Source organism: Belonocnema kinseyi, chromosome 10 (genome assembly GCF_010883055.1).
Source record: "Belonocnema kinseyi isolate 2016_QV_RU_SX_M_011 chromosome 10, B_treatae_v1, whole genome shotgun sequence".
Taxonomy (NCBI): Eukaryota; Metazoa; Arthropoda; class Insecta; order Hymenoptera; family Cynipidae; genus Belonocnema; species Belonocnema kinseyi.
In genome coordinates, this window is record NC_046666.1 from 86200561 (window position 1) to 86216892 (window position 16332).

Sequence of the window (16332 nt, forward strand, 5' to 3'; positions counted from 1 at the left end):
AGCATTTCACATGTTGTTTTTCGGTTTTCCTGCTGCCTGTCGTTCAGCTCATGTGGCACCCATCTTCCGGTTTTCAGGATTTTTCCCATGGCTTTCAAACGGAAAAGACAAGTACAATGCTTCGTACAATCGGTAACTTCCACGACACACAGTTGTACAATCCAACCAACAATCCCCTGTGACGGTATACTTCTATCTCCCTTATTTATTGTTCTCAAATAAAAAAGTGGCGAGTTCGGACCAGTTGTAGTGAAAGACTTATTTTGATATTTTTATTTTGATTCTATAAAATTTCTATTGAGAAATAGTAAAAAAATAGCAAATTTACGCTGCAACATATCGCAAGATAAAAGAAATCGGTGAGGTACACCATGGGACCTTTCCTTGTGAGACCAATTGGGAGCAGGCATCTATTTGAGAAAGATCGGTACTTTAGAACCCGGAAAAACATCCACATTCAGGTATCCTTCAAGCCTAAAGATCTGGCAGAGGCAAACCGTTAAACAAAACAAACGGCTGATAATAAGACCGAAAGACATTTGGCAAGAATACGGGCATTTATAGAGTAAATAACAGAATACGAGTACTATATACCAGAGGAGATTAAAGCATTTTGAAGGGAAGTCTAAGAAGTTCGGCATTCGCTGAAAGAAGAATCAAGGAAGACAAATAGCTACAAGGATGTGGGCAATGCCCTTATAATATCTGAAAAAGAATGGCGACCTATCACTATCGAGAAGGTGAAAAAAGTATTAAAATTCATAAACAACTAAAGTCGGAAGAGCCTATTCCGGAGAGTTTGGTGGAAGCGCGCATAGTACTCCGGCCAAAGATGGAAAACTTACCTGAAACGAAGAATTACAGGCCAATCACTTCTCTGAGCACACTGTATAAGATCATTAAAGCTATGCTACAGGATAGGATTGCGCGGACAATCAGCCCAATGTGACACGAAATATACGAACAATGCGGCTCAAAGAAAGGCCCCGCAGGATGCCGGGAGAACCTGCCAATCGATAGACGAGTCAAAAAAGACGCAGTATCCTACCAGCACGGCCTATCGACGGCCTGGGTTTATTACCGAAAGCTTTCACTTTAACCTTCATAGACTTATCATCTGTCTTTCGGAAAGCTTAAATGTTCATTCGCACATCGCGAGTTACATAGAAAGATTGATGCCGCTTTGGGAAACCAGATTTACTACCTTATTTTCAAAACATTGTGTGACAACTACCAACGTCACCTTTCAGAGAGGTGTATTTCAGGGCAATGCCACGAGTCCATTCCTCTTTTGCCTCATAATATTTCCACTAAAAGAATAAGGTCACACATGTATTTTACATGGATGATCTTGAGGTCTATGCTCAAAATTAAGACCAACCAGACGTAGCTCGAGGTATTGTCGAGAAATACTCTCAGGAGATTACTATAAAGTTTGCGCTATACGACACGGGGGCGCTGGAGAAACCTATACATACCAGGGCATGCCACAGGGCCGCCTACAGGATGTAAAATCTGTAAAGGAAACTCTCTGAAGCAAATTTGATTTTCCAAATTGTAAGTAAAGAAAAAAGTATGCGAAAAAATGCTGGCTGTCCCTGTAGTGCGCTATCCATTAGGAGTGGTTCCATGGGCGAAGGACGAACTCAGATCTCCTAATTTTGGGACAGGGAGTGTTATGCACATCAACAGAAGCATGTGCATTCAATCTTTTATTCCGCGACTCAACATTACGCGCTGCCAAGGTGGTTCTGTAATACTAAATCGTGAATTTCTTCACAGCAGCATTATTCTAGGCACAGCAGATATAGCTGCAAATCGACGCGACCTTCTTCTTAAAATGGTCAGGAAGCACGAAAAAAGTCTGCAAAGAAGCGTTTCTGTAAAAACAAGCAGATTAGGCTGCTGCAACACTCGGAAGACAAGACAGCACACAGCATCTGTCACAGAAATGTGGAGGATCAGTCGATGTCGTATGATCTAGGGCTTGCTTTCCTTATATCAACCGGATTGTAGTCGGGCACGGAGGGTTTTTTTTGCATGCTAAGACGGTGTCATTTACACTTAAGCATACAGGCGCCACATTTTGAGTTAAGACATTCCCGACGATAAATGCAGAGATTATAATGTACACCCCGAGCATCTAGGAAACATAATATGTAGTTTTTCAACACTTGCGGGAGCGACTTACATCCAAAGGCAGAATGACGCACTAGGAGTTACTTATCACTATATTTGTTATTGTTACGACAAAAGCCTTCATACTGCGCCGCTGAACGCTCCTAGGGAAATCAAGTCGATTGTCGAGAATGAGAAGTGCCACATATAGTGGAACTGCATATTCTCGAAAATTGTTTTTCGTGCGCACCAGATGCCTGATATAGATCTCCTTGACTTCGAGAAGCGAACCGTGTCCGTTGTCAAATTTTCAGCACTAGTTGACAAACAAAAATCATAGAAAAGGAGAATAAAAGGCAAAAGAGAAATAGATATATTCTAAGAAATTTGCAACTGTTATGTCCAGAATATTTTCTTAAGCTAATCGTCCTTAAATTCTCGCTCATGGTGGTGCCTTATATGCGTAATAGCCTGGAAAACATCCCCACGTAATAAAAGATGCTAAGACACTCACGGTCTAAATGCAGAAGGCGGTAGTTATTAGGTCATTCCGTGTCCTTAGGGTGCACGATAGTTTCATCGGATCATCGTATTCTGTACATGACAGACTGTAGAAACTTATCTCACGGTCGTGAGACGTGGTTATAGCAAAAGTTTTACCGCGATTTCGCTAGGGCCAAGTACAGTTTTTCAAATGAGCATACGCTCCCGGAAAAATCCCACGGTTGTCCTAATGATAAACTTTGAATTTTTTTATTTCGATTCTTTAGAATCGAACAGAAAGGCCTATGGTAAAACAACTGAACGCGTCCAGTGTTACGGGTAAAGGGTACCAGCACCAAGGGTTTCTGCTTAAGGAAGAACCCGTAAGCGTTGACCTAACAATCGTGCCGAAACCTGAAGGACACCAGGGTGAAGTTTCTTAAATGGTAATCTTGGGTTACCGTGCGAAGCACAAATCGAATACATATAGCACCTGACAATGGGTCGGCAAACAGTATCGATATTCCTAGAGTTAAGGCCTGAAAATAATGTGAATGGAAAGATGACAATGAACCAGCAAGACGCTCACATCGAGTAAACGAATCAAATAAAGAATAAATTTCTGGATTGCTACGCTGCCAGCCTTATCCCTGTTTGCGGAGAATTTATGTCCCGTACGTACAATCTGTGACGCTAGAACACCCATAGCTTCTGCACGTTTTGTAACAGTCTTTACGAAATGAAGATGCTTACCTCTAGAAAACTGGATATCAAAGGAGATGGCTTCCCCAACCGCTGCATGAATAACCTGCAGACCAAGAGCAGGAAGCGACATCAAAACCAACAGCGAAATAGAGGCACATACTAAGAGATGATCACAATATCAGAACAAAAAGGAATATGAACATCAAGGCGTTAGGCCCTAGGATTTGACTAAAATGGATGCCACCTTTCATAAATATATACCTCGGCGATGTCCGTCCTCTGGACCATCAGTTTATGTTGCTGCGAGACTTTGGCTAATTCAAATGGAAGGGTGAAAGTGCCGATCGGCTAAAAGTCTGAAAAAAGCTTGTATCGACTAAAAAGAAGATTGGATGGCCTACACAGAATATGTCCTGCATTCTGTGCGATTGACTACGAGCTGAGGATCTACCACCACACACTGAACCATTCGAAACTGCTGACACCCAGGCAGCGTATTGTTGACAAAAAACGAGTATTATGTGACGCAATGAGGACAATGCAGGAGAGGGTGAGATCGGTCAAGGAAAATAAACAGTTTCTCCCTGTCACATCGCGCCTATTCAACGACCTTCCTGTTTCTATGATAAATTTACCAAATCCTAAAGAGGAAGTGACTTTTTGGAGAAAAGTATATAAGATGCCGAAAATAGTAATCTGAAAACAATTCTAATAATATAACGCGCTTCAAGGAGTTTTGTGACAATTTTGTAGCATTCAAGGAAGAACTTTCACCAATCTCTGACAAAGACGTGAAAAAAGCACTTAGGGGCACGAAAAACTTTTTTACTGCATATTTAAAGTCGGAAATACCCATTACGCAATGGGTGGTCTTAGAACGCACTAACTGGTTTGAAATTGTTTGAACACGCTGTCTAAGATCTTTGCTGCTCTCCTAAACAACAAGATCAATTAAATAATTTAGCCTGTGTAGACTTCTAATTGACATATGCAAAGACACAGAGGCTTGTCAGCGTCCTGGATTGACTACCGGAAAACTTTCTATTCAACGTCTCTTAGACTTATCTTCTGTCTGTTTTAAAGCTTGGTGGTTCATCTACACCTAATGAGATGCTTACAGAGATTAATGCCCCTTTGGAGAACTATATTTACTCTCTCACCTGGAAATTAGAGTCTGACCACGAACAACGCTATCTTCCAGAGAGGCGTCTTTCTGTGTGCCATCGAGAACCCTATGATCCTTTGTATCACACTTTTCTCTTTATCTCTCTAACTACTAAATTCTCTTTGGTACCTTTGAAGTACACTGAAGTGTACTAAGATTAATCAATGAAAAGAAATAACTACTGACGCTCCCGGGACCCTGAGCTTGTGGATATGAATTTTATTAGATATTCTCTCTTCAAAGTCAATGCGGACTTCTGAACGCCCAATGTGTTCATAGCTAAATTATTCTAAGTGCAGCTTCCATAGTAGCAAATTACTTCTAAAAGTTAAAGTGAGAAACGCAGAAGTTGATACTATCCGGGTATCCCACTCACACGGGTACAACGTATATCTGCAGACAGCGCCACTCCGAGTGCTTTATTGATATCTTTGTCACTCTTACGCCGTTGTCGGTGAACCTGCCTTGCCGAGCGATCCGAGGGAGATAGAATCGATTGTCAAGATCTTAAAAGAGAGCTGCAACAACTGTGCTTCAAATATTCGGTTGGAGTAATTGTCATTGTGATCGGCCTGTGATTTGTCTACTTATGTTCCACCAACATCTTTCATTGGAAAAGGGTTTTCGCTCTTTTTCACTGCTTAATTCCGATAGAAAACGTCATAACGCATGTTACACTGTTATTAATCTTGTTAGTAAAAGAGTTTACTAGGATCGAAATACTAACGATAAGTCAAGTTGGTTTATATATGTGACGTGCGCCGAAGAAAGGGTGCTTACTCTAAAAAAATAAAAATCAAGATTTTTACATATTTCGATAGTTTATGAGCTGCTCTTTTTAATTAAACCATCGGAAAAAATATCCGAGCATTATTATTGCTAACAATTGAGTAGTTAGGTACCCGAGTAATAGGGCTTTGGCTCGAGAGCTCGAGATTCCGCGAAACATCTCCCACCACTCACCAGACCATCTAGGCGTCTCATCTATACCCTATCCGTGAGCCGCGTTGACGACCCATCTCCTTCCATGATAATGAAGTAGTAAGTGGAGAGATTTCGTGAATCTTCCCTCTCTCCTAAAAGTCCGATCTATCGAGTCGACTTCAACCGCTCGTCCTGAAAAATCTTACTTTTCAGAGTAAACACCCTTTCTTCGGCGCACGTCACATATAAAAAGGTTCACTGTAGAGTTGAGAATCCGATTATTTACACAAAAAACTGAATAAACCTTTTTCGGCTTGATCCTTCCATATCCTCTTGTTATCAGCAAGACATTGTGACCAAGGTTTCAGAATATGGAATCTTTTTTCGTGCGATACTGTCCCAGCTGTAAAATAAAAATAATGCAATTAATAATTTAGAAAATGAGATATGAATTTTAGAAGTGACACACAGCATGAAGCAAAAATTCCTCGCTTGCATAAAACGATAAATTCCTTAATTGAGAATTGGCGTCTGTCAATCAATTCGTCACAAAGAAGGTTCAATTTTGTGATTTGATTATTAAATCCCATACATTTCAAAAAATGTTAAGAATTTTTAGTTCAATGTTATCAGAAAGACAAATTATTATATTTTTAGTGTATCTTAAATTTGCTTTATATTTATTTTGGTAGTTTTGAATTCCACGCAGCGTTTGTCGTGGCGTATTTATCGCACGTATATTTTTATTTTTCCAATTTTAACAAATTTATTTGTTTTAAATTTTGTTCAGCAAACTAGATAATACTTGTTTTCACGAATACTATGATAACTTTATGCTTTAAATAGTTAATTCCAGTTGTTACTAAATTTGGGTTTAGCATATAAATTGCGAAGTTTTTATATAATAGGCACAGCGAAAATATGCTCACGCTGACTGACTTCCCGTTAACCTAGCTGGTGGACTCGTACTATGGCCAGAAGTAGTGGCTGAATCACATGGTGGCCAATATGTTGATCTTATTATGAATGAGAGAGCAAAGCAGTATATTAAGAAGTATGGATGAGCATATTTCAGATGGTTATGGATTAGAATTGGAGTGAGAATCAGAAGGCTATTCTGATAGAATACTACGCTCCAGGTCACAACGAAAGTAATAATATAAAATACATCTTCTGGGATTCCTTGATGCTCGGTAATGTTGCGACATTCGGTAATGACATTCTTTAGAACTGAGAATCCAATAGAACACTTTTTGAGGTTTTTGTTTTACTTCCCTGATATCCGGTAGATGGCCTGTGATGAGTGCAGCAGTTTGAACTGCGCATATAATGGAAAGCGCGGACCTATTTAACCCTTAAAGCGCCAGCCTATCTAATAATTTCACAAAGGGCCATGTGGGATCGTGGGCGACCCCAGCCGGTAAATTTGATCCTGCAAAGAGAGTATCCGTTATATCAATTCAAGAAAATTACTGAATACTCTCTAACTATTCTTTCAGTGTGACGATAAGGTTAGATCGATGACAAAAAAATTCGTGCGTGTCAGGAAAAAGAAATACTTACAAAATCGTAAAAAATGACTTTTTTTACAAAAAAAATCATAAATCAGTAATTTTTCAATATGTTTACCTGGAAATTCAACCTGTAAATCTCGAAATATAGCTCTTCCAGATCAAAAAACCGGTAATAGTGCAGGTCCAAAAAGAGGTATTTATTTGGGAACCTGAAGTGAGCCATTTCATGAGAACTAGAAGGAACGATTTTTAATGATTATTTCATCATTTTCTTATGTAATTTCTTTATTTTTGAAGACTTATCATTGAAAAATGATGACAAATGAAAAATAATGCGTAATGAAAGCGCTACTCTCTACTGACACCATTTCCTCATATGAAGACGCGATGCTTTGGACACACCGGGCGTTTTCACGAATAAGAAGCCTCTTGGGCCTTATTACCTTCTTTTCTTCTGCAAATGCAGAATTTTTTTTTTCTCGAGATATATTAGGAACGAACGCTTGCAAAACAATCTGGTCACTTTTTTGCGAAAGAAGAAATGTTTAACTAACACTGGAGGGCCCCACAGAATTCAAATTCACAAAGGGGGTTTTAGTATAATCGCCCGAAAAAAATTGGGATAGCTCACGACCCCTAGGGCGCTTCGAGGGTTACAATCAATAAATTCTATAAATAATCATACAGATAAATATTAGTAGAAGTTTTTGAAGTGAAACTTTTTTGAGACGGAGGTGTATTGCAAAAAGACGACCGAACATACGAACTTAAGACTCTGTCTCGCTCGCTTAAAAGTATACTTTCGGTACTTGAGTATATTTTTAGAATACTTTCTTTAGTCATGTCCTCCTCTCGTGCGGCGATTTGCAATTGTTTTAAAGACTCTTATTCGATATTTCCATTATACCCACGCCACGTAAAGAACGTGTATGTTTTCTTTATCGCACTCTGCACTCGCTTACTATGATATCTCTTCAGTACTCTACCACTAACCAAGATTTGTACAATAATGCGCGTCCTTAATGTATTAGTGTACTTTATATAACGCCAAGTGCACATGAAGTTTTATTTCTGCCGTGTGGCCCGACTACCACATACATTTTTTGAATTTTCTTTTACAGTTTAAATTCAATGATGGAAATACCTAACTTCATCAAATGATTTAATATTCAGCTAATATTGTGAATGTATAGTACGTAATTTTAAATATCTATTTCAGAAATAGAGGTTCTGTTTCGTTGCAGCTTTTTTATCATGTATATTTGGTCCAGAGGTGAAAGCAACTGTACATTAGGACACAAAATACTAATGGTTTTATAAATAAAAAGCAGATTAGTCTAGTAAATATTCACAGGGATTTAGGAAACAACAAGAAAAAATACTATTTGAAAAAGAAAAAGGTCAAATCTAAGCAGAAATAATCGAATGCGGCAGGCTGCCGATAATGGATCAAACAACAACTCCGACTGCCCTATAGTAAGGAAAGCCAATCAAGGTGAAGTTAGTAAGACGTGCCGAACAAATATTAATACTTTTTCTTGCACGTATGACTGAGGGACGTCCTGCTGCAAAGTCGCACCCTTAAACTTTGTAGAAGTGGTTATGTAAGCGAAGCGCCTTCTTTACCACAGTGTGAACTACAGAGGAAAAGTGATTGTTTATAACCAGAAAAAGCATCAATATCCCCGTTCCTCTCAAGCCCAAGAAGCAGACTGAATATGATGACGCGCTTGGCGGAGATTTTCCCAAAAGGATGTAAAACGTTAAACAATACAACGGCTGATCATAAAAAATCAAAAGACGAATGTATTAACTCAGCGCAAACATAGGCTGAGTAAGACAGTATGCGTCTCGCATTGACTGTGTGATTGATTATATAACATCTGTCCGGAAGTACACTTCCCGGAGACGTTAGGTGGACGTCGAGGCATTTTGTAAATAAGTCTAAGAAGTACAGCATCTACTGGCTGAAGACAAAATATACATAAATAGCTTCAATAGGTTCTGCAGTGCTCTGATAACATCTGAGGAAGAAAGCTCACATATCAGGGCAAAAAAGTTGAAAAAAGTATTAGGAAGCATTAAGAACTATCCCGCTTCGGGATCAAATGGTATAAGGACCTTCAGACGGAAGAAGTTTTTTCAACCCATCAGCATCTGGCCCGCATCTTCTGTGTTTCTGCATGTTCGACAGCACTTTCTTGCTTTGTAATCAGTAAATGCTTCGACCCGGTGTGAGACGGACATTCCGAATACTATATCATTTCACAGAGAGAGATAGAAGCCTCTCTTATTCAATTAACCATAATTCATAGCCGGATATAGCTAAGTGATGAGTAGTTGAGACATACTAACACTATCAAGTAAGTACGAACAAGAAATAAGAGTCAAAAATTAAGCGCATATATAAGGGTAACAACGTGAGTATTTTAATTAAGCTCGCTCAAGTGTCCGTGTGCCCAACGGAGCTCGATTTATTGAGAAAGATTGAGAGAGAGAGTGTGTGTGAACAGAGAGAGGCACAGACAGGACGCGATAGTGCGATCAAAACTGAGCGCATGCGCATGCTTTAATAAATTAAAAACGTAACGTCTGCGTTCAACATACTGTTATTTCTTACACTTTAATTATTTTCATTGTCTTCCTATTTACCTCTTGCTTTTAATTTAAAAAATGTTGAACATAAAAGATAGAATGTAGTAACCAAATTTTAATCATATTTTGCCTTTTCGTATCTTAAATTCGAACCGAACTAATAGAATATCCTAATTTTCTTCATAAGAACTTAAAATTAAAATTTAACATGTTTAAGCAAGACAAAATTTAACATATTAATGATCATGTGACTTCTCGCAGGAAGTTTATTGTACCTTAAGAAGTGTAAATTTCGCATGCACGTGCACCTCTTCCTCTTCCGCTTGCTTTCTTTTTCTGTCTCTTTCGCTTTCCTAATCGGTTTCTACAAAACAATGAATCACATCTCAAAAATAAGTACACAAACGCAGCTCATCCTTTTTCTGTAATTTGCCTCAAAGTAATAAATCAAAGAAACGTGATCTAATTACAGTATCCTCTTCGTCTAAATTAATACATAATTTACATAGGACAAAAAAACAAAAGGTGGTTGTGACACATCTTCTCAGTAAAACGTGATTAATTGCACATTTTTAAATTGAAATTTGAGCGCTACTTTCATTTTAAAAAGTGATTGAATAAGGAAATATTCACTAACAAAACACCGCTCAACGGCAGCGTCGAAGGCTCATGTGGCACATTATTTTCAGGGCAGATACCATGGACGAATTGATCGATATTTAACAGGCTCTTGTAAAAGTGATTTGTAATTGCATGTCAACTGTGATCACATGTCCCGACGACCAATGGACGATTGTTCTGGTCGATGTTCACACAAGGCTGGAGCTGTTACCATCTTATTGGGCGGACTTTCAAAGCTATCATCTAATGCTTCTTTGAAGACATATTGGTGATGATAACGGATATCGTCGCGACGCCGTCTACGCAGAAATTAAGCAAGCATAAATTAAATATCATTATAAGCTGTATGACATTCGTGAGAGGCTGACTTCCACCACTTCTGGAACGCCAAATCCGACTGGAAACGAGACTTTGCAATTACAACGAGTAGGATCGACGTGCACAAGCCTGCCTCCAATGGAAGTTTAAACATTTTCTGATCGAAGATAAGACTCGGAGCGTATTCGAGACGCTTTTTAGGTGCTCATCTACAAAGATGAGCAACTTCATACACACAATAATGCTAAAGAACGACGGCACCTCTACGACAGCCTGGAATTGGAAAGACTCGAAATTTTTGCGATTCGATCCACGAGAACTGTGGCTCTTGACTAGTGATTTTATCCACGGCCGTTTTGCAAATCAAAAGCGGGCGTTGTGATATCACCACACGGAACCTGCTCGACTCTTGCTCTGATGTAACACATCAACTACATTTGCTTACACGACCAACGCCCTCTTGGAAAGATTTGAGATAAACATCAGCAGCTTGGGTGAAGAGCTTATTAACTGAGCACATCTCAAAACTCCACTGAATTCACACATATCTGGCTTAACTACATCGATCAATTTCGAAGCCTATTCTTTTTATACATATTGGATTTTCGACTCCAGTAGACCTGCTGCCGTCAACAGTAAGAGCTCTATCGCCGAACTTTATACTCGCAGATGAGAAATTTGATACTCCAGGATTTGTCGAATTGCTGATTGGTGTTAAAGTGATACCCAAACTATTATGAAATGGCCTGATCAGACAAGGATGTTTAATCGCACAACAGACTATAGTAATTTGGACTATCTTTGGGTGGACCTCTATCTCCAATCTGTTAACTTCAGCCAATTCATGCATTGCTCAGCTCAATAAAACGGAACATCACTGGCACTTCTAATGCCTGGGTCAGCTGTAACGATTCTGGGTAATAGATAACCTTCCTATCATCGCCAAAGAAGCACAGGGCGACCAGCAATATGAAAATATCTTCATCAAACATCGCTGGGACACAAACGCACATTGGGGACGGAATGTGCAAAACCACCTACTGGTCGCAAATCTTAACCAAAAAGACTTATTAAGATTCAATTTAGAATATGCAAAATCAATTATTTAGTCACATGGTTGTAACAAATTTTATTTTTAATATAAAATATACTGCTTCAGACATATTTTTTCCAGTAGAATTAGATTTTAGAATTTATTTTTCAAAACACTTAAAATTACCAATACTTTATTCAAATATATTGTTTAAATAAATTTAGTTTGCAAAACTATTGGCAAATTTAAAATCAGCTATGCCTCAAACTCTTAAATTCTATTTGCTTTATCTAGTTCATGACCCGAAATCTTTTATTTGGGAAAAAGTTAAACCATTAAGTTTTAAAAAACATGATTTCGCTATATTTTGTTTTAAAAAAATGCTTAAACAAATTATTTCTAAAAATGACGGTCGTTACATATTACGGTTGCCCACCAAACCCAACTTGGTGAAGGCTTATATCACATAAACGAATATCTCCGATTAGGCTACTTACGCAAGTTAAGCTACCAAGTAGGCCTCGCGCCCCAATTTGACTGTATATAGACTCAATGATTTGGATCGTCCCGTGAAGGATATGGGTATTTTATGAAATCAACAGACCGACGACTTTCGGCTAACATCATCTTCGATAGGCATTGCGCAAAAAACTACGAGTAAAAGAGAGATCCTTTCAGCAATCGCAAGCCTTGTCGATCCGTGCGTATGGTTTTCTCCTGTCACCGCGATGGCTAACATTTTGATGCAACATTTTTGGCAAAATGGGTTGGATTGGGACCAAGAGCTACCTTCGTCGATGGCTCAATGCTGGGAAAATTTTAAGAAAAATCTGTCTCGTGTGTCTGAAGTCACCCTGCCTCGCTAGCTCCGGACTAGTCCTTGTTGCCAAGTGCAACTCCACGCCTTTTTTATGCCAGCTGACGTGTGATGGCTACGGTCGTTTATGTATGAGTGCTGTACAAATATTGTCACGCATTGACAGTGCTTCTGGCCGCATAAGGGTGGAGCTCAGGATGACGATTTCGCAGCTCGAGTTGCGGGCTGCCTTACCTGCTATTAAACTGCTTTGCACGATTGTCGATGATCTATACATTTCTTCAGGTAACTGTTATGCCTGATGTGATCCCGTCTCATCTGAACCAAGTCGACTTGGCACCTTAAGAAGCTGAGTTTGCTGAACTAAACCCATGCCCATTAAATGGGCAATGGCACATTTGCCACCAGAACGAGTCATTTCGTTTCGAGCTTTTACACGCACCCCGCCTTAATTCTGCTGGGCCCTTTCATTTGCACGCCGCTAAGGGACGTGGATCACGTACTATCAAGGGCTATGTGGCTGTTTTTGTGTGGTTTTCTTATGAGGAAGTGCATCTTGAGGCTGTAAGCGACCTTACTACCGAGAGTCTGCAGGGTGAATTACTCCAATTTTGTGGTCCACGTGGGAAACCGGCTGAGTTATCGAGTGATAATGCAACTCACTTCAATCGCGTTGATTTAGAGATAAAACTATCGCTCAGCGCGATTGACTGGGACTCATCGCGGATTCAACGAAAACCGAAGGCATCACCTGGTAGTTCATCCCACCTGCTTCTCCTTATTTGGAAAATTATGAGAAGCTGGGGTGAAATCCTTTAAAACCCATCTTAAACGCATAGCCAAGCCCAAGAATCTGAGATGCGACAAATTCTCCACCTAGCTTGTGAACATTAAACAGTGTTGAATTTTCGCCCCCTCTCGCCCTCTACATTGACGTTGAGGATCTTGACACCCTTGCTCATGGGCAGTTGTTGATTGGAGGACATCTTAGAATTATTCCGGAAATTCCAGTCGAGACGACGAATTTTTATTGACTGACCCATTGGAAACTTGTCAAGGGAATGCAAGATTAGTTCTGGAAGCGATGAAGCGGCGAGTATTTAAACACTTTCCAACAACGGCTCAAGTGGACTTGTCAGCGCCCTAATTTGATGGTTAGAGACGTCGTCATAGTGATGGAACCTTCTCTCATGAGATCTGGCGGAACATGGCCTCTCGAACGAGTTACTCAGTCTAATGAGGGATCTGAAAGACTTGTGCGCGCCGACACGATCAAGACTTTCACCTCCGAGTATGTTCGGTCCACCTTGAAGCTTGCACTTTTGCCAATCGTCCAGGCAACAGCAGAAAGAGATTCATGGTGATTCAACGTAGGTATGATCATCTTTGGCAGGCGGTGTTCAATGACGTTTCGTTCACGGAACGAGGCAGGCGGGTTGCTTAGATCTCACGTACCTGAGGACTAGTGCGCTGTGCCGTCACTGGCGCTGCTCTTCTGCGTTTCAAACACTAACAAATGCATAACTAATACTATATCATTGTAGAGAGGAGATAGACCCCTTCATTATTAAATGAATCATACTTTAAATGGAAATAAAGTGATCTATCTAACAAAACTACCACCTACGTTTATTCCAGAAACTCAAACAACAATCTCTAAATTCAGAAGAAGATATTCCATAGTGGTTGGAGGAAGGGCGCACAGTACTCCTGCCGAAGATAGACAACTTAATTGAGCTAAAGAATTACAGGTCAATCACTTGTCTAAGCGCACTGTATAAGATCTTCAAAGCTATCATAATCAATAGGATTGTTCAGACAATCGCACCTGTGTGGCGAGAGATGTGCGAAACACACGCCTCAACGAAAGTCTCATTTTCTCTTTTTTAGTAAAGAAGTAGCAGGATGTCAAAAGAAACTGTGTATGGATGGGTGTGTCTGCAAGGACGCAGTATCTTATCACCGCGGCCTATCGATGTCGTGGATTAAGTACCAGAAGGCTTTTGATTCATTTTATACCATAGATTTATCATCTATGGAAGGCTCAAGGGTTCAGCCATACATATTGACCATCTTACCTATAAGAAGAAATTGCGCTAGGGTCCATTTGTGGTGAGTAAAACTAAGTGGCATCTCAGATACCTAGGAAAGTAATTTAAAGACGGACATCCTCTAACATACACAACCACACGTAGGACGTAACAACTATAAGGAAGGCTCTACTATACAGATACTACTGTCTTATCTGACCAATTTGTTCCTATGAACAATCCAAGAGGATCAAATTATTTGAAACAAAATGCTTGCCGTCGCGGAAATAGTACATTCTTTTGGAGTGGTTCCGTGGTTAAAGGACGAGCTCCAATTTCTCGAAATCAATACACCAAATTTTATGTACATAAACAAAAGCATGCACCTCAAATTTTCCGTTTCGCGACTTTATATCTTAAGCTTTCAAGGTAGTCGCGGAATACTGAATCTCGAATATATTCACAACAGGATCATGCTAGGTACAGCACAAACAGTCAAAAATGGACAAGACGCTCTTCTTAAAATAGTCAGAAAACCGGAGGAAGTAACTAAAAGCACGTATCTGTGCAAACATTAAATCAATAATTATTTATAACAAATTCTCAACTCGAAGGCTCGGATTAAAAAAGAATAGAAGAAAAGCTTTTGCGAAAGCTCCTTGACGAGAGGATTCACGGTATGTTCCACGTAAATATGTCGTTTCCACTTTGGCATACTGTCGTCATGTTTTGAGTCTAGGCATTCCCGACGATAGCTGCAGAGCGAATTATGCACGCACCGAGTACCTGCAATAAAAGCAAGTTGTGCTTTTTTTACGCAGGCTGGTGTATCATACAATCTATGCAGTTGCCCGAATCCCCCGGATGCCTAGATAACGCACTGCCAAATACTTTAAAAGAATGGAGTCAATTTTCGAAAATGAAATGTGCCGAATATACTGGCACTTCTTATTATCGATAATTCTTTCTGTCTTGCACTTCGCGGCTTGACATAGTTTCCTTTGACTTCAAGAAATGAAAAATGTTCGTTATAGATTTTTTGGCATCAGTCGAGAAGCACATTCCAGACGATGAGAATAAAAAGGAAAAAAGGAATTAAGACTTTATAAGGAAGTTACGACGAGTTTACTTAGAATATTCTGTCTAATTACTCATCTTGATCATCAGTGTTCTTTAAGGTGCTTAGCTTTGACGCTTCAATAGCCAGAAAAGTATTAAAAGCATCCGCGTGTCCACGAGATGCTAAGACACTTTCGGGAAAAAGACAAAAGGAGCTCGTTCTTGGGTCGCTCCTTGCCCGCGGATACCACACTGTTCTTGCCGGTCCATTGCTTTAAGATCATCACGGAATTTAACCACGTATCTTACCGACGTGTGAGGTGGTTACAACTGAAACGCAACCACGATTTCGCCAGGAGCGGGTTCAATGTTTTAGAATGGTATCCGCGCCCGATGAATTGCCACGGTTGTTCTTATGAATAAACTTTTTCATATTATATCATAATAGTTGCATACAGCTTTATTTCTGATATTTTGTTTTAAGTTGCCTGAACTGCCTTACCAAGTATTTGTTTACGTACTTGAAATAGGATGATTAGATTATAGTGGCTGATTGAAGAATGACTAAATATAATTAAATCTGTTGCGAGTACTTTTTGGTTACAGAATTATATATACTATATGGTTTTAAATATAAATATTTACCATTGACTTGGTCATGTATGCTACGTTAACTTTTTATTGTATATTTATTCAAAATTATTTTAGATATAACTTACCATTTGTAGATTCATCTACATTTTCCTTAGAGTTCGAAGGGGCAAGAATATTCTCCAACATGTCACTGCAAACTTGCATACTTGGTTCAACAATAAACTCTATAAAGCCTATTTGAGACTCTGCCACTAAAGTGTTATTACGGTCGCAAAGTGGAGAAAACGGCAAACCAAGTTCTCTCTCCATGTCACCTTGCCTGAAGAATTCCTCCAAAAGCTCCATCGTCCATCTAA

The 16332-nt window shown here is 39.5% G+C and overlaps 1 protein-coding gene across 1 annotated transcript in view; it reads right to left on the reverse strand.

Moving 5' to 3' along the window:
- LOC117182227 (calcium/calmodulin-dependent 3',5'-cyclic nucleotide phosphodiesterase 1-like) overlaps nucleotides 1-16332 on the reverse strand; it is a 1276250-nt gene that overhangs the window by 4048 nt on the left and 1255870 nt on the right. Inside the window, exons 15-16 of the mRNA XM_033375310.1 lie at nucleotides 16102-16328; nucleotides 5700-5798 (exon numbers count right to left, since the gene is read on the reverse strand). Of these exons, the coding sequence (XP_033231201.1) occupies nucleotides 5700-5798; nucleotides 16102-16328 (326 nt within the window). The remainder of the gene's footprint in view (nucleotides 1-5699; nucleotides 5799-16101; nucleotides 16329-16332) is intronic.